The sequence below is a fragment of the Microchirus variegatus genome (genome assembly GCF_963457635.1).
Source record: "Microchirus variegatus genome assembly, chromosome: 15".
Classification (NCBI taxonomy): domain Eukaryota; kingdom Metazoa; phylum Chordata; class Actinopteri; order Pleuronectiformes; family Soleidae; genus Microchirus; species Microchirus variegatus.
Genome location: NC_139816.1, coordinates 15,347,055 through 15,368,837, shown reverse-complemented (window position 1 = coordinate 15,368,837; position 21,783 = coordinate 15,347,055). Strand labels below are relative to the sequence as shown.

The following is a 21,783-nucleotide window of genomic DNA, read 5'->3' as shown; positions in this document are numbered from 1 at the left end:
GGTATCGCGTGATGTACATACGAATGCTGCTACTTCCGGACGCCCCCACCCACCCAAAAAACGTCCATAACAACTGATGACCACAAGTTGTTTCCGGTATTCCTTTCAAAATAAGGGTAAAACATGGGTTTCACACTATGTTGCCAGGTTTTTTTGATAATTGTTTAATTGTATTCCGACCGTTTCTCTTATGTTTATTGGAATGCTTATATCATTTGACCCTTTTTATTTTTGCTAAACAATGCATTAGGGAACACCACAGAGGTGCCGAGTAGAGATGGATAGATGGATAGAAAAAAAACCATACTCGACATTATTCATACAAAACCCGTGCTTTTATTGTTTTAAAATCCACACTGCATGTGTTGACGCGGTTGCTGATAGCTTTACGCGGATGAAGGAATGAAACAATTGACAATAAACACATAATTGTATGACTCCGACAAAGTCCAGGCGGTTTGTGGAGCCGTTTCCCCGGTCACGTCATCAATGAAAGCGCTTTCTGCGGAAAACTTCGTCTGAAGCTCTGCAGTCGCTGACAGCTGTTATAACTCAAGGGGAGAAATGGAGCACATCCGAACGCCAAAGGTAGCTAACGTTTCAAGCTAACTGCAAGTGTATTTGGGGAGAGTCCGCAGCTCGGCCTCGTCTGTGCGCGAACACAGCTGTCGTGTTTTCATTTGAATACATTTATAATGTGTCAGTGTTTCTGAGGAAATGCGTGTCATAGGCTATGACACTGCTTCGCTCATAGCATGTTGGCGAGCAGGTGTCGCCAGCAGCTCGCAGACGTGACGAGCATCAATGAGCTGTTTGTTTTTGGCCCGAGCAGCAAACATTGTAGCAGCTCTTCCTTGAACGAACGTCTGTCAAGACAGCGAGTGCATCCAGTGTGTTGAACAGTAGTAGCAGTCAGACGTGCTGACACATTCATGGATCCAGCAGATATACAGAAAATAAACACCTACCCGCCACTTTATTACGTACACCATGTCCGCACCCCCAAATTCTTCGTGGCATAGATTCATCTAGATTGTGGAAACCATGATTGCACGATATTCTGATTTGCGACAAATAAATGTATATGACAGTGTTGCCATTCACTTTGGATTCGCTGCCAATAGACCTAGACGGTTAACAGCCCATGTAGACACTGAAAAAAATGCATCATTCCCATTCAAATGATAGTGTTTTCAATAGTGCATATCATAATGCACCCGTAAAATATTTTCTGCAACTCAAAACAAAGTTATCAACAAAATCATCCCATACTACCCTGAATGAAAAATGAATCAATGAAACTCGAAATAAACAGACCGTACAATAATACTGTAACTTCCTGTAATGTTCAGAAACCAAAAACCCTAACAAAAGTCCAAAAGAAAACAGCTGACTCAGAGATTTAAACTTCAACATAGAGCAGGAGAAAACATATGCTATATGCTGAAATGTTGTTGAATATTGCAATGACAATATGATCTGCAGAAATAAACAAATGCGTATAAATATAAGTTTAAAAATGAAATGTATTATTTCCATTCCAACAATGTGGTTTTATGCCTTTATGATGTACCTTGGTAAATGGCAATGGTAAATGTTCTGTGTTTATATAGCACTTTTCTAGTCTTGATGACCAGTTTTGTCATTCACACCCATTCACTCACAGTGAGTTGTATTAAGACTATTTTGATCTACTTGGACAGGAATATTATATTGGTTAACACTGTAATAAGTAGCGTAGCATTTACCCTATATCCATGATGCTGCCTTACTGTTATTTACTGAATAGCTATGGATGAATAGTAAATACTGTATTTATTTCAACATAGTTACTTTACAATAATATTCTGATATGAGCTTTCTCCTGAGTAATAATGGCATGCTCGTTCTTTCCGTCCCTATCTCATTTATTATCTCAAACACACCTCTGGTTTCCGAAATGTGTCAAGAAAGAGGTTTATGGCAGAGCTGTGGCTCACTGGTTGCTGGGAGACAGAGATAGCCTCAAAGGTTTCATCATATCTGACACCAGCAGGAAAACGGAAGCAGAGGAGAGGATGTCTGAGTCAACAAGAGAACCACTGTTGTGATGAATCATGAAGTTAGACAGCAGTGAATTCAGCAAACCGTGCAAATCCAACAGTCCTTTTTGGCCACACAGTGAAGCTGACCACAAACAGTCTTTTCCTGAAACACTTCTGGTGTTTGGAACAAAACACTATTGAAGACAAAAACAACACTGTAGATTGAACAGTTGAACAGTTTCTCAACCGTGTTTTTTTAAATAATTTACCAGAATTTGCATTGGGACTGATCATATTATATGTATTTAGCATTATAGATTTATAAACAATATGCTTAAATTAATATATCCTTGATTGGTAAGTCCGTGAATAAATGGACGTCTGGCTGTCAGGGAATGTATAACCTGTTTATTACATGCAGTGTTTTTTTGGGGTTTTTTTTTCCTGCGTAAAAACTTGTGACTTGAGTAAATGTTCTACTCTGTGTGTTCAGGTTTCATGTGTAGTGATCAGAGACAAGATACAAACAATTGACTTGATTAAAACTGGTTAAATTAAAGTCTGGATTTCCTGTGATTGGTTTTTAAATATTTTTGATAATTTTTATTAGAACATTTTAATTATATATACACATATATATATATATATATATATATATATATATATATATATATATATAATGTATATGGTTGTTTTTTTTAAGGAAGTAATTTGCTGCACTGGCTATAATTAAGCTGGTATATAATATAGAATATCAGTTGAGTGACATGTGTCAGTCAGATTTGCTCTCTTCTGTTTGCCAGACTAATTTTGTTATCACTGCTTTGCTGTTAGGTGGAGCAGGTGCGACTGTTGGATCGCTTCAGCAACAAAATCACAAATGGCACACTGTACCTTACAGCTACACATCTCATCTTTGTGGAGAGCAACTCGAATAACTCAACCTCTGCTGGACAGGAGATCTGGGTCAGTACATTGTGTGTTATTGTTCTTCCTCCATGTAAAGTGGGTTGTTTGTCCTGTTCATAAACATGAATCATTTAATTCATGACAGCAAATGTTGAACAGAATCCCGACTGTAAAAACAAATGTTTTCTTTATAACTGTACAGCACTCAAATGTGTAGTTTTAAATGTGCTTTATAAATAAACAGAATTGGACTGTATTTGCCTAAAATGTTTCTGCCCTAGTAATATAATAAAAACAATACTACTTTTATATTAAGACGGCCACAGCAGCTGCGTTGTGTAAATGTTTGCTCGGTGTAAAATGCTGTATGCAGCAGATCCAAGGCTTTTTTTGGACGAATAATTGTTTTTTTTCCCTTTTACTTGCTGAATATAACAACACTCTTTTTCTTTTTTGACTTTTCTCCCCTCTGTCTTCTCTGTAGATTTTGCATCACCATATAGCCTCTGTGGAGAAGCTCTCGCTGACCACCACAGGCTGTCCTCTGGTCATCCAATGCCGTAACTTCAGGGTGGTGCATTTTGTGGTACAGCGAGAACGAGACTGTCATGACATTTACAGCTCCCTCCTCCGGCTTTTAAGACCAGGTGGGTGTCACAGGCTATGCTTAAATGTGCAAATATTATTTAGTGCGTTTTAGATTATGATGTGCATTCAAGCATTTCTGCATTTGATTACATTAAGGGTGGACGCTTAGCGTCCACCCTTAATGTAATCAAATGCGGTTGTCGCTGCTGAGCCTCGGATATGTCTCCTTTGCTTGTCACCATCTATTTATTTTCCTTCCTCCATCACATCTGTGACTTTTATTTCTGTTTATTTGTCATAAATGTGTTTTTTAAACAGCATTTTTCTTTCTTCTATTTTCTGTGATGAAGCTACAGGCTCAGCAGTTCACACTGCTCCAGCATTTGACAAACATTTACATCAATCCAAGCACAATGAATTCACTGCCCTACAATCCAGAGTTCTTGTAAAGTCTTTAATAAGGAAACTGTGTTGATTCCCTACATATTTCTATCCATTTCCAGCTATATCAAAATGTGATATATGTCACACTGTGAAAACCAAAGCAGGACATCATGACTGGAACAACTGTTTTGAACACTGAACTGAATGATGATTGGCATAAACCACCCTCTGGATCAGAATTAAATTTCTTTCCAAATGCTGAATTGTGTCCTAGTATTTGGAGTGATGCTTTTACATGAAACAGGCTTTTATTCTGATTTGTGTAAATGTAAACATAACTCATGTGTCTGTGTTGCTCGTGTGAAAGAAATAATATTTTATGTATAATATTATATATAATATAATATATATAATAATATGTTAATATTATTAACAAAATGTACTGTGCGCTTTTGTATCTTATTAAGACATGTCCTCTGGCTTTTCTTCTCTGCTCAGTGTCCTACCAGGAGCTCTATGCTTTCTCCTACAACCCCAAACAGAACGACCAGCAGAGAGAGGAAGGATGGCAGCTCATTGACCTGGGAGCAGAGTTTGAGAGGATGGGTGTCCCCTGTGACCAGTGGCAGCTCACCGACGTCAACAGGGACTATAAAGTAGGAAGCTGTCTGTACCTATTAACAATAAGCAAAATATTAGGTTCATGGTAAGATACCATAAGCTACAGCACAGTATTAACACCTCAACAGTGTGTGTGTGTGTTAACACACTATATTTGTGTTTCACACCAAGACAAACATTTCCCCACACCTTATATTGTTTTATAATCATTTAACTAAGCTAACACAGTTATCCTGTAGCGCTGTACTATGTATCTCTTTGTTTGGTGCCTATTTTTCTGTACAAAGTGATGGGACAATATTACCATATTATCACTTATCAGGATTAAAAACAAACAGCCAGAAGTGAAGTGATAAGTTAATCCTGTCTAACTCACCATGCATACAGTGCTTGTGATCTATTTATTCATTTATTTATAAAGGAAAATTGTGATATAAACCTTTGTGTACACTCATAGTTAGAGGGAACCACACTGACATTTTATGGTCTGTTCCAGGTGTGCGAGACATATCCACGAGACCTGTACGTTCCCATCACAGCCAGTAAGCCTATCATTGTGGGGAGTTCCAAGTTCAGAAGCAAAGGACGCTTTCCTGTACTTACATACTTCTACCAGGAGAAGAAGGTACCTCCTTTTATGATAACAGTAACACTATATTAAAGGTGACATGAAATGGTCATATACACACCACATTTTTTCAGAGTCCTGTATTTCACCTGAAGTTATTTGTGGGTTTTTCTTTGCATCCCAAACAATTTTCCTGGCAGTTGAAATTTTGGCTGAAATTTTAGTTGGTCTACCTGACCATGGTTTGGTTTCAACAGAACTCGTGTTCCACTTCTTAATTAGAGTTTGAACACTACTGATTGGCATTTTAAATTCCTTTGATATTTTCTTCTAGCCCTTTGCTGAAGATGGTTCCCTTTAATAGCCAATCAAAACTGTTTGATTCAAGTTGTATGTTATCAGGTTATGTAAACTTTTGATCAGGGTCATTTGGGTAGTTTGTGTTGTCATTATGATTTAAAAAGAGTAAACACAGTTATTTGGCAATAAATGGCTTCAGACAACGACAAACCGTGAGTGAAAGAAAGTTTAATTGCATTTGTTATTGATCTTATTTACACAATGTTGGACTTCCACCTTGATGCTCACACACGCACACAGTCACGTGTGCAAACACTTAGGTGGGGCAGAGAGCACGCATCAGAAAACATGTTGCATCAACCACCTGAAAAGCAAACAAAGATATCTGGTGGGTTTTAAACACTCCCATGGTGGTGAAGATGGCAACACCCACTTTCCCACGGGTGGCAGCCAAAGTAGCTAAGTTCTCCCTCTCCGGGTCCAAGTACAGAAAAGTGCCCAAGTACCTTTCTCTCGCTCGACCACTCATTCATGCTTGTGCTCAAAAAAATTCTGTTGTGTACCGTGAAACCCTTGATAATTTGAAAGATATAATTTTGACATAATTTCTTGGTCATACTACCCTGTAGGATCTAACCAACTATATTTATTTTTTATATGTATAAATAAATGAGGGCCCACGGTTGGTGTAGTGGTTAGCACTCTTGCCTTTGCAGCAAGAAGACCCGGGTTCCTGGGTTCGAGCACTGTTTGGAACAACTTCGGAACAAGGGCCTTTCTGCAAGGAGTTTGCATGTTCTCCCCGTGTGTGCGTGGGTTTTCTCCGGGTTCTCCAGCTTCCTCCCACAGTCCAAAAACATGCGATATGGGGATTAGGTGAATTGGTCACTCTAAATTGACCGTAGGTGTGAGTGAATGGTTGTTTGTCTCTATATGTGGCCCTGTGATGGACTGGCGAACTGTCCAGGGTGTACCCCGCCTATCGCCCAATGTCTGCTGAGATAGGCGCAGCACCCCCCGCGACCCTCTGGTGGAGGATGAAGCGGTAGATAATGGATGGATGGATGGATAAATAAATAAAAGAAACGCATGAACACCATGATTCCTTTAAGTGATTGTGTTGGTGTCCGGTATTGCAGTTTTCTCATTGTCCTTGTTCTCATCAGTATTTTCTGTTCACTCTGGCAGGCAGCAGTGTGTCGATGCAGTCAGCCTCTCTCTGGGTTCAGTGCACGATGCTTGGAGGATGAAAGCATGCTGCAGGCCATTAGCAAAGCCAATCACAACAGTCGCTTTGTTTACGTCATGGATACTAGGCCGAAGGTATGATGGTTAAGCAACGATCGAAATGCTCTGCCCTCAAATAAAGTGTTTTTGTGATAATGGAGTAAGTGTGTGGGCTCTACCTCCTCTTGGAGTTTGTTTTGTCTGCCCTGCATCCTCTGAAGTAAAAGCATTGTGTATACTTCCTGTATACTTCCTGTATTGTCAACAGCAATCTCATAACATTTCTGAGGTTCATTAAAGGCAGAGTAGTTTCTTTATTAGGGGTTCCCATTGGTCCTTGAAATCCTTGAACATGTGTGAATTTGCCCTTGGAAGTTACATCTCAGGCTGTATCGACACATTCAGTTCTTGAAATTGATCCTGGAAACCCCTTGAAAAGTCCTTGAATTTGATGTTAACCAATGTTTTGGGAACAATATTCTTATTCTCCAAGTTAAATAAAGCTACTATAAATAAAGCTATAAATGTGTTAGTAGATTAGCAATAATTTGCTCTCATCTGTTTTTTTTCCCCCATCCTGCAGTTGAATGCACTAGCTAACCGAGCAGCAGGTAAAGGCTATGAAAATGAAGACAACTACTCCAACATCCGCTTCCAGTTTGTTGGCATTGAAAACATCCATGTGATGAGAAGCAGCCTGCAGAAAATGATTGAAGGTTAAATGACTAACTGTACACATCACTGCGCATATGAATCTTTTGGTTGACCAGATTAAGATATTTACTTTGATAGTAGTTGATACAAACAAATCTAAAAGTACTCTCTGTCTGTGTGTGTGTCTTTCAGTGGTTGGATCTCGTTCTCTCTCTATGAGCGACTACTTGGTTGGCCTGGAGAGTAGCGGCTGGCTGCGGCATATAAAGGCTGTTGTAGACGCAGCCGTCTTCCTCACGAAGGTAATACTTTTTAATTTCATTCTTTTTGGTTTCCCTGAAAGGGCGTTTTTTAATGTTTTCATTCCCAATATTCCAGCTTTCTCCTTAGCGTAACATATGGCATCTTGTCGTAATGCTTAAGTGAAAAGTATTAATCATAATGGTGAACCTGCTCATCACTGGTATATCTCTATTAGTCCAGCATTAACATAAACGGTCAAAGGCTTTTTTTTAAGTTTGCTAACCATTTTCAATTTCAATCCCAGGCGGTGACGGTGGAAGGAGCCAGTGTATTGGTTCATTGTTCAGACGGATGGGACAGAACAGCCCAAGTCTGCTCTCTGGGGTCCTTGCTCATGGACCCTTACTATCGCACCATCAAGGGCTTCATGGTAAATGGTCACACACGCACACATTTGAAACAAAAAAAAAGCTTTTCATCTCACCACAATGTGATTTGGAACAGTACACACTGTCATCCTAGTGTAGCATGTCAAATAAATACCACACAGAAGAAGGTAAACAAAATCCAAAATCCAGCATTTTGCGGTTTTCTTTGTCATATGTCACTTTTTAAAATAAAGAAGACGCCAAGTTTTGTTTGAGAAAAGGTTGCAGTCTGTGACACAGTGCTGTCAAAGTCTCTCTGCACCTTCTCTTCATCGATGATCCCAAAGATGATCTCCATTGTTTCCTGACCTGTTAATTGGATTATGCTAGTGTTCTTTTTGCATCATGTCAAAGCTTGCCTGGCATTTGTTTTTAAGGTACTGATTGAGAAAGACTGGATCTCATTTGGCCACAAGTTTGCTGACAGGTATGTCTTACGCTGGATCAACCTAAGGTTTCCGTCGACGCTTGCTACGACAGCAAACTGAAAGTTTCTGTATGTGCAGGTGTGATCAGCTGGACGGCGATCCAAAGGAGGTGTCGCCTATCTTTACTCAGTTCCTTGAGTGTGTATGGCAGCTGACTGAACAGTTCCCACAGGTATGTGGGAGTGTGTGAATCCACGTGACGAATATAGTGTGTCGGGTTTGGTTGTGTATTTTACGATATAATGTTAATCCTTTCTTTAGGCATTTGAGTTCAGTGAGTGGTTCCTGCTGCAAATCCATGAACACGTACACTCCTGCCAATATGGAAATTTCCTCGGCAACAACCAGAGACAGAGGGAGGAGTTGCAGTGAGTCCAACAAACACACGTATCACACGTTGTATTACATATTCAAGTGTCTATATTTCACTGTCACTGTACATGTCACTCTAACTACATTATATACTTGTGTGTTTCTGACGTGTCAGAATTGGAGCAAATTAATAAACATTTTCTTTCTCCACTCACTGAAATTTGCCAAGTTTAAACATGATCCAGTGCATTTATTAAACGGCACCAACTGAGACAAGTTGATTTATTGGTTTAATTCATGCTATAAAATGAACTATTTCAAAAGCGTTTTCTCTTGTAAATAGTCTTATAATGGTTATTAGTGTTTATTATATTATGGATGTTTACAGTGTTGAGAATGATGCTGATGCCAGCCGTCTGTGTGTGATGAGTGATTAACCTCATCATTTGAAAAGTGTTTAAATGAATGTGTTGTTTGATTATGTATTGTTTTTGTTTTTTTGCTCAAGTCTCAGAGAGCGGACACACTCCCTGTGGGCATTTCTAATGAGTGAAAAACACAACTACTTGAATCCGTTCTACAGCCCTGCATATGTTGAATCACACCCTGTGTTGGAGCCGTCCACCCTGCCATACCATTTCAAGTGAGTGCTGCCTTCTTTACTTCCCTGCTGCTGTTCCATGTAAAGCAGCACACTTAAAAACAACCTTATCATTCAATAATATGTGTTTTGTTTATTAACCTCTTGTATAGAAAGGGACATATAATATAAGATTGTTCCCTTTTTCTGCTCCTTTTTATTTGTTCATGTTTTTTTTCTCCTTTTTTCGTTTGCATTTGCTTTGTTTGAGGAGTGAGAAAAAATAAGCATGAATGGAATGGGATTTTATCTTCACTTTTGTGTGCACACGTGTCCCCAAGGTTCTGGCGGAACATGTATCATCAGTTTGATCGGTCCATGCACCCACGTCAGTCTATCCTCAAAACCATTCTGACTCTGAGAGAGAACACCCGTAAGGCGGAGAGCAATTTGCAAGCACTGGAGAGCGTGAGTTGACACAGCTTGAGTTCACATAATAAATGCCATTTGAGATCAGCTTATCTCAGTTAACATACCGTATATTGGTTTGTGATATACAGATAATGTAATATTGTATTCAGGGTGCAGTGTGTTTTTGATTTATCTTGCATCTTACATTAATGCTGACCACTGGACTGCAACTGTACAGTGTACTGTACAGTGTACTGTACAGTATTTAATATTGTATTTCAATCTTGTTTTATAGTTTAATGTTTAATTTAGTGAATATATTGTGTAATTTATATATTTCTTTTTTATTGTATTTTTGACACCAATTTCACCACAACAAATTCCCCACATCAATTCAAGCATACATCGCAATAAACCTGTTTCCGATTCTGATTCACTCTATCTTCATTCAGAGGCTCCAACAGCTCGGTGTGACCCCCATCACGGCTTCCGAACCAACTGCGCTTCCCCCCAGCAGGGATCAGCACTCCAACATCCTCCCACCACGTCCCGACTCCCTCATTTTGGGGGCTCCCATCAACCACAAAGAGGTGCAGCGGCAGGTGGAGGAGGACGAGCAGGAGGAGCTGGGCGAGGAGGCCGTGGAGAGCACTAACACAGAGCGGACTGTAGAGGGCAGCAGTGGCACTGACAGCGGGAAGCTGAGCTATGGAGAGTTGGAGGGGTCATTCAACAGCGAGCTGGCCAAAGAAGAGCCTGCTGTTGTCAGTCTGGAGTTTGGAGTGGCACGCATGACCTGCTGAGACCTAACTTGACAGTTGTGGGACACTGAGGGACAGGCATGTCTCAGAGAGAAGACATACTGAAAGTGTGTGCATGTCCAGGAGAGGCCATTATTCTGTAAGTGATTATGTGCTAATTACACATATGCCCTGAATGGGTTGAGTGGATGAAGTTGTGTGTCTTTGTAAACTAAATCTCTATGAAAAACCTCATTATTATGTCATATCTTGCACCTATAGGTAAAAGGCTTGTTTTTTTATTGTTTTAAAGCACTATAGAAAGAAAATTAATAGAAGAGAGAATAAATTCATCCAAACTGGTAATTCCTCATTTATTCAGTTCTTATTGTCCATTGTAAAAATATAAGGCCTTTATATTTTTTAATAAATGGTCACATTACACAACCCCCATGATGACTACATGCCATGCACGGCTTGAATCCAGCATATGATATTTATCTGATCAGACAGATTATAAACATTGTTAAGAATATTCTCCCTCAGTTGAACTATCAATACAAACACTTTGAAAAATAAAAGATATAGTACAAATAATGTAGTTGCACCGCTACTGCTGCATTTGACGAGCTGCTGGTTGATTTGTTTTTTAATAATCTGTCATTATTTCACTAATTTTACTATTAAGGTCTTGATGGACCAGCTCCAGGTGTCATCTGTCACCCTCATTGATCATTTAATCCTATTTTGGCTGTGATATTGATCAGACAACCTGATTTGTTAACATACATTGATCCCAAAATTTTTCAGTCTGCCATGACAGACATGACCTCTGTCCACTGACCTTTTTCCAGGCTTACTGTCACACACACACTGTGACTATACAAGGCCTGCAGTCATGAGTCTGCTCATCTAAATATTGTTAAATGCAAATATTTTTTTTTTTTTTTTTTTTTATTAAGTGGGTGTTGAAATACCTTAGGAATTTATAAAAATAAATAATAATAATAATTTAGATCAAACATTATTGTTGAAAAAAGCGATAAAATGTGGGTTAAGAGTTGATGTCATAATATGGGACTAGATAATTATATATTGCTTTATTTTGGGTTTTAGCATGTGAATTTATGCCACAAGTTAACATATTTTTGCGCCAGCCTGCAAGTTTTGGCAGACCATTATATTACTGTTTTATTAAATTTGCAGGTTTACTTCACATCAAACCTCAGAAATGATTTAATCTCTATTATATTTGTTTTGCTGTAGTCTTCCTTCATCAATTTGCTACATAGATGCCTGATGGCAAATCTATAATTGTAATTTTGCTGTACATGCAACAGTCATGCATAGAAAAAAATAGTTTGTTTTTTTCCTAGGGATTCGTAATCAAAAGCTGACACTGCCAAGTGCACAAGAACGTCAATGTCACTCTCGTTCACCACCCTCACCACTTCGTAAATGAATAAGTCATTCTTCAGCGACACCAGCTTGCACTAAAGATAGTTTGTCAATGTACAGTACAATGTGACTTCAGTACATACACCCATCTGAACAGAAAAGGGAGCACAATGCAGACCTTATTCACTGGCGGGAGGGAAAATAATACTTATAGTAATAGCAAAATTAACTCATTTTAAATTGAATTCATTAGAATAATGATTTATTACATTTACCTAAGGAGTCAATGATCTCAATCACTAGTTTTAGGTCATCTCCATTAGCACATGACGTCAGTTCCTAAAGGAAAATGGATAATAAATTACAACACGTTTGCACACCGGTGCGGTTGACAGCTGCTATTGTTTACATATGCACCTGGCTGATAGTGACCTTCAGTTTGCTAAACTTCAACTATCATGGTGCTGGCCAAATTCCACTTCTCAAGGCTGTAAATCAGTAGTTCAAATCGCTATGGGTGAGGTCACAACTGTTTGCCAATTAGGTCGAACTTAGGCCAGGTGACTGATTTCATATGGTGATGCTAGTCATGGCTAGTTCTATCCCATCTTCCTGGGAACCCTCAGGTATTTGAGCCTACCAAGACAATTTAAAAAGGTAACTCATAAATTACACGACTACTCGTTTTTTTGTGATTAAATAACAAAATGGTGAACTGCAGTGAGTAAAAAGGCCAATCCCAAACATGATTAAACACATATGAATGCTGCTAAACTTGCTGAATTTCTAGGTCAGCGGGTTAATGTGCTCGCAACAAGCAGCTTTCACAAGAACACAGTAAAGGCGTGTTTCCACTAGCTTAACTCGCCTCAGCACGGCATGGTTATTTCGCTTTTTCATTAGCGATGGTACCTGGTACCATTAGACTGCCATGCACTGATTGGTCAGAGTGCCATCACGGGAAGAGGCACAAGAATTAAACCGAACAATGCCCGACTCCAGATCAGTTAAAAATACTTAAAAATCTTGAAAATTAATAGGGTTAATATCCAACATTTAGCAAAGGAAATGTCTAAAAATCATTTAACAGAGGAGTCTGCTATATTTAGCGACAGTGGTGAGCAACAACCCTGCCGATGTATTTCAGTTCAGTGATTCCAGTCATTAATACTCAATTACTGAACTTTTTTTTTTTTTATTAACTGAGTCTAATCTTTCAGTCCATCAAAAACAACTGCTTTACAAGTCACTTGTTTGTGTGTGTGTGTGGCGTATAAATCGAAGTCTTGGCAGTTTGATGCAGCTGTGCTGTGATGACCCCGGCCACATTGAGGAGGTACGGTATTGTCATGGTAAACCAACCGAACGGTGTAGAGTTGAGGTGAGGCGGAACTATGTCGTGGAAAAACGGCACAAGAAGCTAAAACTTCGCTCGGGTGGTGAATTTGTGCAGATTGCTGGTATAGTGTAAGACTTTGACTTCACCTGAGGATGTCGCATGAAATAGCTGATGTTGCTGGATGGAAAAAAAACAAACACTTGTTGACAGTGTAAGATAGAGGAGCGAATTGACTCTGAGTGGCCTTAGGGGAGGTTTCCTCCGTCTGAATGGTCTCTATAGATTGTGTTTATGAATTGTCCTGAAGGCCAGATCAAATTCACCTGTGGCCTAGGGGCTGGAGGTTCCCACCCCTGCTCTAATGTACACAGCTCTTTGTAGAATGTTGTCAAAGAGGTTAGTCTGGAATGAAAGAGAAAACATAACGTGGTTTGTCTGGTTAATGCACCTATGGGGGTTGCCAACCCGTGATTTGTTCCGTAACTTGAAAGAACAGCACATGTTCCGTATTGAACAGATAAGGAACACCACTTTGTGCCTTATTTTTTGATAATGAAGATGTATCAATCCACAAATGAAGACTGCATGATTTGTATGAGGGGAATTGGTCGTCCGATTCGCTGCGTGTCCTGTGTATCGTAGCAACGGAGTAAGGTAAAATGGCGACAGGCGTTTGATGATGATGATTACTACTACTATAATTACTGAACTGTGAAAGTGTAGTGTGTGGGGGTAATATAAAGTGCAGTATATTATATACATTATATATACTGTACTTTGTATGGGAGGAGGAGGCAGGTGCAATGTGTGTAAAGTGCACTATATAAACAGTAAAACTGAGTTTATTATTTCCTTATCGGGACTTACCTTTTGCTCACATTAATGATTGACAGGTCTCATTAAATGTGTGTGGCATACATTAACATACTGGTTAAAAACATGCCTGAGGACAAGGTGGGGAGACTGAAGCTGTGCTCAACATAATCACATCCAGTGCTTATGCAAAACATCTATAAACCGGCAGACAATAAAAACATGTACACGGAGAGTTTACTGTGTAAACTATGTGATTATTTTGATTTGAATCATCTATTCATACTTGATTCTTCTCTCTTTTTGGCTTCTCCCTCATGCCCTCCTCGCCTCTGTCCTACTGTCTGATAAGCTGAGCCTTGTAGTATCTGTGGCTTCTTGATTTTTTTTTTTTAAGAAGGCCCTTTTATCAAGGCCCTTTTATCTATATATTTGATTTATTTTCATATTACACATCCATGCTTTTCACGTCGCAACTAAGCAATTTGTAAACCCAACTGTTATGGACCGTTTTGAAAATGACAGTAATCTTTTGATTATAGAGGCGGTTCAGGGGTTTTTTGAAACACATTTGGGTTTTTTTGGAATGTAAATGTGTTAAGTTAAGCCTGTGCTTAGATGGCTTAGCAACAGTTGGTGCCACTCCCTGCTGATCACTGCAGTAACAAAAGGGGAAAGAAGGTAATCCTAGAGATGTCAATGTAAATCGTGTTCCTCAAACTTGTTTGCATCTCTGTTTTTGCATCGATATTTTTTTCCTGCGGCTCATGACACGCACCGAAATGGTAAACTTACAAAAGGTTTTCTCGGACACATTCTCTTTTAGTTTGTGTTTTCTGAATGAACGAAATGATGTACTCGATATCAATATATCCTTCCTGACACTTCTCGCTTGCAGTGGCAGTGACAGTTTAGATGTACTTTAAGCAGGTAGCTGCGACACATGCACATTAAGGAGGCCGTTGTTCAACTGTCCCACATAGTGTCAAGCTTCACTCAAGGGGCTGAAATGAGAACCCCGTTTAGGCAAAATGGGGGTGGGGTAGTTCTTCAGTTCCCAGAGTGCATTCAGGAAGACACAAATGAATCAATAGGGTTATGAAGAATAGCATTTTGCAGACAGAAAATGGGAGTAAACTCACCCAGAATTGCTGGTTCTATCGTTTTTACAGTAGTTTTGCCTAATACTTTCCTTATATGTAAAGTTCAAAGTCAAAGAGAGCTGTAATTTACTTCAGTAACTGTTGTTTCCCTACATCCAGTCAATCCAAGCTGCCAAATTGATGGCAATGATGCTTCATTGATTCATTGTCTGGGTGCCTGAATGCTTGAAACAATATAACGATGTGCATCTCCACTCCTTGCTCGCCAGGGTCCTTTGTTTCATCATGTGATGACTGAAACCCACCCATCAATCCACCAGCCATCTGCTGCTCAGTGTCAGCTTTGGGTCCAACCAGTTGCCAGCTGACCTGCAAGCATCGCTGCAGGGTTTTCTGCATGCGTATCTGATGTACCTGGAAAAACTGCACACTGGGTGACTGGCTGTCTTTTAAGCAGGCCGACTGGGTGACTGCCTTGTGGGCTGAGTGGGCAGATTGTCTTTCTAACTGGGAAGAGCATAATTTAGATATTCTTCAGCGCTTCACTCTGGGGAAGCCCTCAGAAAGTGTTTGTGTGGGTGTTCAAATGTCTGTGTGTGTGTGTGTGTGTGTGTGTGTGTGTGTGTGTGTGTGTGTGTGTGTGTGTGTGTGTGTGTGTGTGTGTGTGTGTGTGTGTGTGTGTGTGTGTGTGTGTGTGTGTGTGTGTGTGTGTGTGTGTGTGTGTGTGTGTGTGTGTGTGTGTGTGTGTGTGTGTGTGTGTGTGTGTGTGTGTGTGTGTGTGTGTGTGTGTGTGTGTGTGTGTGTGTGTGTGTGTGTGTATTGCCTTCGGCGGATGAATGCAGACATTGTTTGATAGCAGTGGGTTGGAAGAGAATAGTCTGTGCCCACAGTGACTGAGGAGGAGTGAGAGAGAGAGAGAGAGAGAGAGAGATACAGAGAGAAGGAGCAAGGGAGGAAAGGAAGGAGGGGTGAGGAGGTTTGTAAGTGGGTTAGGGGTATCGGGGAGGTTCATGGGGGTTGGGGGGATAGAATAGGCTGCAAAAAGAACACCCTCTGTGGATCATTCCCAGAACTGGAAAACTTGTAGGTGATGTTAAAGTGTTTTTTTAGTGAGATGGTTCCAAAAACAGTGGCTTAAGGGGAAATATTGTGAGCACCCAAAACATTATCTTTTATTTAATATTATCTACATAATGTATGAGCACAAAGTGCTGGTCTGCCACGACAGAAGAAAGCATTTGTCTAAAGTTTTTACGAATAAACACAGACACCCACTTCGGATGACGGTTAGTTGTGTTGTCATAGCTCCCAGACACCTGGCCCTGTGCATCCATATGGAAGTGGGCCCACGGCCATATGGCCTGTCTGAGCTGCTCAAGAAGAGTGGGGTGTGTCTGTGCAACAACAAAACACACACACACAAATCTAAATCCATATTTAAGCCAATTTATACTGTTGATCAGACGGTCTTATGTATATAATGCACAACACGCTTATTTTGTTCATTTGAGACTTGAATTCCCTCTTGGGATGATGCGTGATAAGACATGTCCACAAAAATATTCACATAAACTGGTGTTTTTGATGGCTTATTTGTAAGTTTTCACTCGTTAGATGCATTACCTCCTTTATGGCTGGTGTTCCACAGACATACATCCAAATCCAAAGCAAACATGAAATCCAAAATAACATGAGAGCTGTCTCTATGATTAGCCATTCCACTCCGTCTCATCACGACCCGCAGCGGAAAGCTCGCACAAATGTATTAAACTCATGATTAATGAGTCATAATGCATCTGCGATTCCGTATGTGTGCTCTAGTCACAGAGTCATGTACAGGAACGGAACACACACGGAGAAATGGGTGCACTGACTTGTGGGGCTGATTAATTGATGAATAGTTAAAAGAAATGAGCAAACAGTGCAGTGGAGACAGGGAGGCTGGAGGAAGAGAGGACGGGGTGGGGGAGGGAGTGGAGGAAAGACGCTGGCGCCCTGCCAATGTTGATGAAAGCTGCTTAGCCCACCCAGTTGCCATGGATACAGTGAGGAGCAGCACTCGGAGAGAGGGAGGGAGGGAGAGAGAGAAAACCAGCAGGCATGCGTTAGATGAAGTCAGAGTGGGAGTGGAGAGAGGGGGTGAGTGTATGTGTTGCCAGAAGGAGAGGAGAGCTAGGCAATGAGAGAGCTTGAGGGAGATGATAGAGTGGGAGTGACAGAGTGCGAGATAATGGAGGTGCAGTCTGAGTGTGTAGATCCTCCTGTGGTCCCTCCGTGTGACCCCCAGCCGACGGGGAAGATCAACAAAGCTGCCTTTAAACTCTTTGGAAAGCGACGCACCGGCTCCGGAGTGGCCAGCTTCTTCTTCAGGAACAAAGGGGCCACAAACAATGGAAATTCTGACAATGGGAATTCTTTGAATGGAAATGGCTCGACAACAGAAGTGGAGCTTATCAGGAGCAAAACCTACGATGGACTTATAAACTCCAACAATGATACCGATGGACAGCGAGGGGAAGGGCTTGCCAGCCAGGAGGCAGGACCGGTGAGGTCTCTCAGCAAATCGCTGAGTTTCTTCTCTCTCCTCCGACGCGGAAGTTTTAGATCGAGTGAAAATGGAGGATCAGGACTTGTCAGAAGAGGGAGGGGCCTCAAGGGATTTTTTAGCAGCATGCGATGGAGACGCAAAACAAATGAGGCAGATGGGGTAGAGGTGGAAGGTAACAAAGAGCAGGATGGGGAAAGTACCAGCTCTGAAAAGGTAAAGGATATCACTCTCACCCTTGAACCGCCTCCACATCATCACCAGGAGGATTGTGGAAAGACTGAGGCCGAACCGAACCTCCAAGCAACAGAGACTCCTATTACTCGTGTTACCCTGACACCTTCACACTGTGTTGCCATGACGGGACCATCTGTTGAGCCAGACCCCCCCTTTACTTACACACCCACTGACTCGCCGCTGCACCCTACTATTCAAAAAGCCAAAGCCTCAGTTTCCAGCCTCTCCCCTTCCCTCGCTACGCCTCCATTGGATCGTTGCAGCACGGGTGACCCACCCTCAGAACCATCAGTGGACAGGCTGTGCTCTCTCCTCTTCACTGACGTCACGTCCCTCAAAAGCTTTGATTCGCTGACAGGCTGTGGTGACATTATTGCCGATGCAGACGACGAGGGAGCAGCAGGTAATGGGGGCAGTGGCACGAGCAGCAGCAGCAGTGGAGGAGGAGGGGGGAGTGTGGGAGCAGGTGTTGGGAGAGTTGTTGGTATCACCAGTGCCACGTCCTGTGTATCCCCATCCAAACCGCCTCTACCCTCCCAGCTGACCCAGCACATGTTCTCTGTTCCCTCAAGCTCAGCGCCCGTCTCCCTCCCAGCCCGGGCTCGGGCGCCACCTCCACCACCACAGCACCCAGCTGGTAGTGGTGTGGTGGCTTATATGGGTGGAGGGGAAGAAATGGCGAGTCCAGAAGGGGTGGATGATGCAGACATGCAGGGGCTGTGGCACATGCTGCCCTCCACAGGGGACAACTCTCCTGCTTTGCCCCGATCACACCAAACTCCCTCCACCACCCCCACATCCACTTTCCCCCCTCATACCAACCCCTCAAGCAGCCATTTCCCTCTAGCCTCCAGAAGTTCAGACCGAAAGATCAAGTCGTTGGGGCTCAGTAAGATTCCAATAGTTGGCGCGGCGGGAAGTCGTGCCGCTAAATCTGCCTACCCTCACACACATGGTCGTCATCCAGCATCACCTGGAGATAAAGAGCTACTCAGTGATGAGGGCTACTGTGACACACCCTCGGCGACACCCACGGCAACACCTGATGAAAGTGGGCTGCAGCGTCACCAGAAAATGGCTCTGTCACGCGACAGCTACTCTGGAGACCAACTGTATGACCTTTACGACGACCCAGACGAGCAAGGGGATAACGAAGAGCAGGATGGAGACGACGATCTTAACAGCACCCCGTCTCCATCCACTGAATACAAACTAAGCCCCACGTCTCAGACAACTCTCCCTTCCTCATCTTCCTCTTCGTCATTCCAATCACTGAAAGGCAGCACCAGCCTTCCTCGGGAATCCAAGATCCCGGTAAGCAGCAGACAAATGTCACCTCCCTCCTCTGTGAGCCAGTCGGCCCTGTCATCTGTTCTAGAGGCTGAATCTCTTCCACCAAAGACTGAAGCGCCTCCCTCAGCTCGCACCAGAATCCCTGTATCCAAGGTGCCTGTCCGTCGTTCGGGAAACAAACCTGGCAACAGGGGATCTGCCCACAAGAAGTAGCTCTATGGATTTGAGTGTGCTGTTTATGCAGAACCAAAAAAAAAAAAACACAGACTCGGAAATATGTTGAGCCATGGAGTTAACAGCCCGTAAATTGTTCTCAAAACTTAAAAGCACTCGTTCCATTAATGTCTTCGCTTACAGCAAATAGAAAAAAAATGGTTGTGTGCACTTGAGAAAGTCATGAGGAGACTCCAAAAAACTGGGTTAACTCTTCATAGCCCTCACAGGAACTTGGACGTTTACTCTTGACAATCTATGGACACATTTGCCTTTTACCGCCCTGGAAAAACCTCTAAACTATTGACACTTGGATTCAAAAGCAGAAAAGTGAGGACCTTTTTTTAAAAAAAAAGAATCTGTCATATTTTACTTGATGAATTCCACATGACATAATTTAATTTGTTCATGAGGACCTAATTTAATCAAAAATATTTTTGTTTCGTCATCTTGTCTAATCCGTAACAAATTACCTCCTAATCCTCTGAGTTTAGAGCCAAAGTTTATGAAACGGTCTCCTTATTTAACCTCCTCTGATAGATAATCCACAGCCTGGGACAACAATCGCTGTTGTCTGCGTCTGTTTTGATTTTCGAATAATGACCCTTTCCTTTTCTTGTCTGCACAATTAATGAAAATGTATGTGCATATATGAACATGAACGGCCTTTTAATACATTGCTGCTTTGCAGCTACAATTGTGGCAAAGCTTTTCCCACAAATATCGTTTTTTTGTTTGTTTTTTTTGGTGGGAAGATTTTTGAACATTTGGATTCAGCCTGTTACATCTGGATCTCGACCTACACCCAAATGCATCTCTGGAAGTACACTCACCAGACGTCAAATCTCTGGGATTTACCTGAAAAACTATCGCAATACCATACCAGGTGGAGGGAACCCTTGCACTAATTCTTCAAAACACACACACACACACACAAACTATTACACACAATTCCATTCTGCTCCCTCTCTGCATGCAGTGCCTCACACACAAGGCACAAAGGTCAGGAACATCATCTCACATCATCAGGATCTTAAATACACAATGTTCCACCTTTGACATTGACTTTGTAGCTCGACACTGGATCACTCCCTCCCTCTAAAGACCTGTGGACTAACAACTAATCTTTTTCTAGTCAGAACCTTCTCCTTCACTGGATTTCATACTGTTTTTATACAACACCCCCACCCCCTCTTTCCTAAGTCATACTGCACAGATCTTTAACTGTGATTGCACCAGCTTCCTGACACTCTGCTTTTTTGTTTATAAAGTTTTGAACCAGGGATGAACACTGAGTGAGTTCACCCTTCTTCTCTGTTGTACAACCACAGGATGGAAACCGCTATAGCTGTGTGAGAATATGAATGTAGCTTGACATCTTTGTGCGGTCATTGGTCAGCATATATTTCCCTGTGTTGGCCTGTCTTTGTCCCTCTTTTGTGGGGGCAAGTCAGATGGTGGAATTGAATGTTTTCTTCCCCATGCTCACAGTAGTACAGTGTGTGCAGCACTGCAAAGCATCATTTGTATGAAGAACGAGTCGTGTGTGTTGCAGTCATAAAATGCCTTTGTCTGTGATTCAGTGAGGCAAATTACAGGGGGCAGAGTTTTGCCTATCCTGTAGTGAAAGAGAGATAATTTCATAGGGAAAGTCAGAAGAGATGATGAACGTTTTTCCTCATCCTAACCACAAAGGTTTCAATGACATGTGGGGGTCATTCTCGCTCATGTCAGCTTTCCATTTCATTGAGGGCATTATAATTGATCTACAACGCTGCTCCAGAATCAGATACCTTTTCGGCCTCAGTAGCACAGAGTAACCTGAGCCCAGTGCCGCAGTTGAGAGTATTTCTCGCCTCATGAAAAGGGTAGACCAAAAGTCACACAGGGCAAAAGAGACTCAACGTGTCTCTAGTTCTACTTTGATTTAGAATGTCGCAATTTTTATTCCTGTAAATTGATTTGACAGATGGAAAAACGAGGATGCACCAGGGTATCAGTTTACCTGGTAGAGATGGGCAAAATTAAAAAAAAAATGTCTTCAAACAATAGCGCTGATGCTTGTGCACTGATGATTAAAACGATTGTCATTTTATCCCCCTAAACATTTTCACCAATTAAATTACATTTTGCTAAGGGAATGCAAGAGAATGCAATGTAGGAATCATTAACAAAATAACAATAATCACCATGTGTTATGTATTTAACGGGTTTTATTGAAATGTGGCTTCCTCTTTGGTTGATGTCTTTCTGTTCCACATGCCATTGTGTTTATAGAAACTGTTTCCACACTTCCTCACATGTATGACGCTGTGAAAATGAAAGTTAAACATTTGAACGCTGTGATGTATCACATTAGCACGGCACAGTGGTGACATCAACCACTGAGGCCAGCTTATGTAGATAGTAGAGCAAACTACTGAAA

The 21,783-nt window shown here is 41.5% G+C and overlaps 2 protein-coding genes across 2 annotated transcripts; both read left to right on the top strand.

Moving 5' to 3' along the window:
* Window positions 1-456: 456 nt before the first annotated feature.
* On the top strand, window positions 457-10,688 carry mtmr6 (myotubularin related protein 6). The gene is made up of 15 exons (XM_083901756.1): window positions 457-588; window positions 2,859-2,990; window positions 3,418-3,580; window positions 4,404-4,561; window positions 5,023-5,151; window positions 6,583-6,717; window positions 7,205-7,337; window positions 7,468-7,577; window positions 7,823-7,948; window positions 8,324-8,373; window positions 8,453-8,546; window positions 8,636-8,742; window positions 9,195-9,329; window positions 9,608-9,734; window positions 10,130-10,688. The coding sequence occupies exons 1-15, from the start codon at window positions 565-567 to the stop codon at window positions 10,478-10,480; spliced, it is 1,974 nt and encodes a 657-aa protein (XP_083757882.1). The 5' UTR covers window positions 457-564; the 3' UTR covers window positions 10,481-10,688.
* A 6,612-nt stretch (window positions 10,689-17,300) lies between these two features.
* Window positions 17,301-19,358, top strand: amer2 (APC membrane recruitment protein 2; the record flags this gene model as incomplete). Its single annotated transcript, XM_083901299.1, has 1 exon — window positions 17,301-19,358. The coding sequence occupies one exon, from the start codon at window positions 17,301-17,303 to the stop codon at window positions 19,356-19,358; it is 2,058 nt and encodes a 685-aa protein (XP_083757425.1).
* Between the last annotated feature and the right edge of the window lie 2,425 nt (window positions 19,359-21,783).

What these genes read in the sequence shown, in the direction of transcription:
- mtmr6 (XM_083901756.1), top strand. Translation starts at nt 565, where the DNA reads ATGGAGCACATCCGAACGCCAAAG. An exon ending in AGCACATCCGAACGCCAAAG is followed by an intron (nt 589 to 2,858) that starts GTAGCTAACGTT and finishes CTTTGCTGTTAG; the next exon opens with GTGGAGCAGGTGCGACTGTT. An exon ending in TCATGGATACTAGGCCGAAG is followed by an intron (nt 6,718 to 7,204) that starts GTATGATGGTTA and finishes CCCATCCTGCAG; the next exon opens with TTGAATGCACTAGCTAACCG.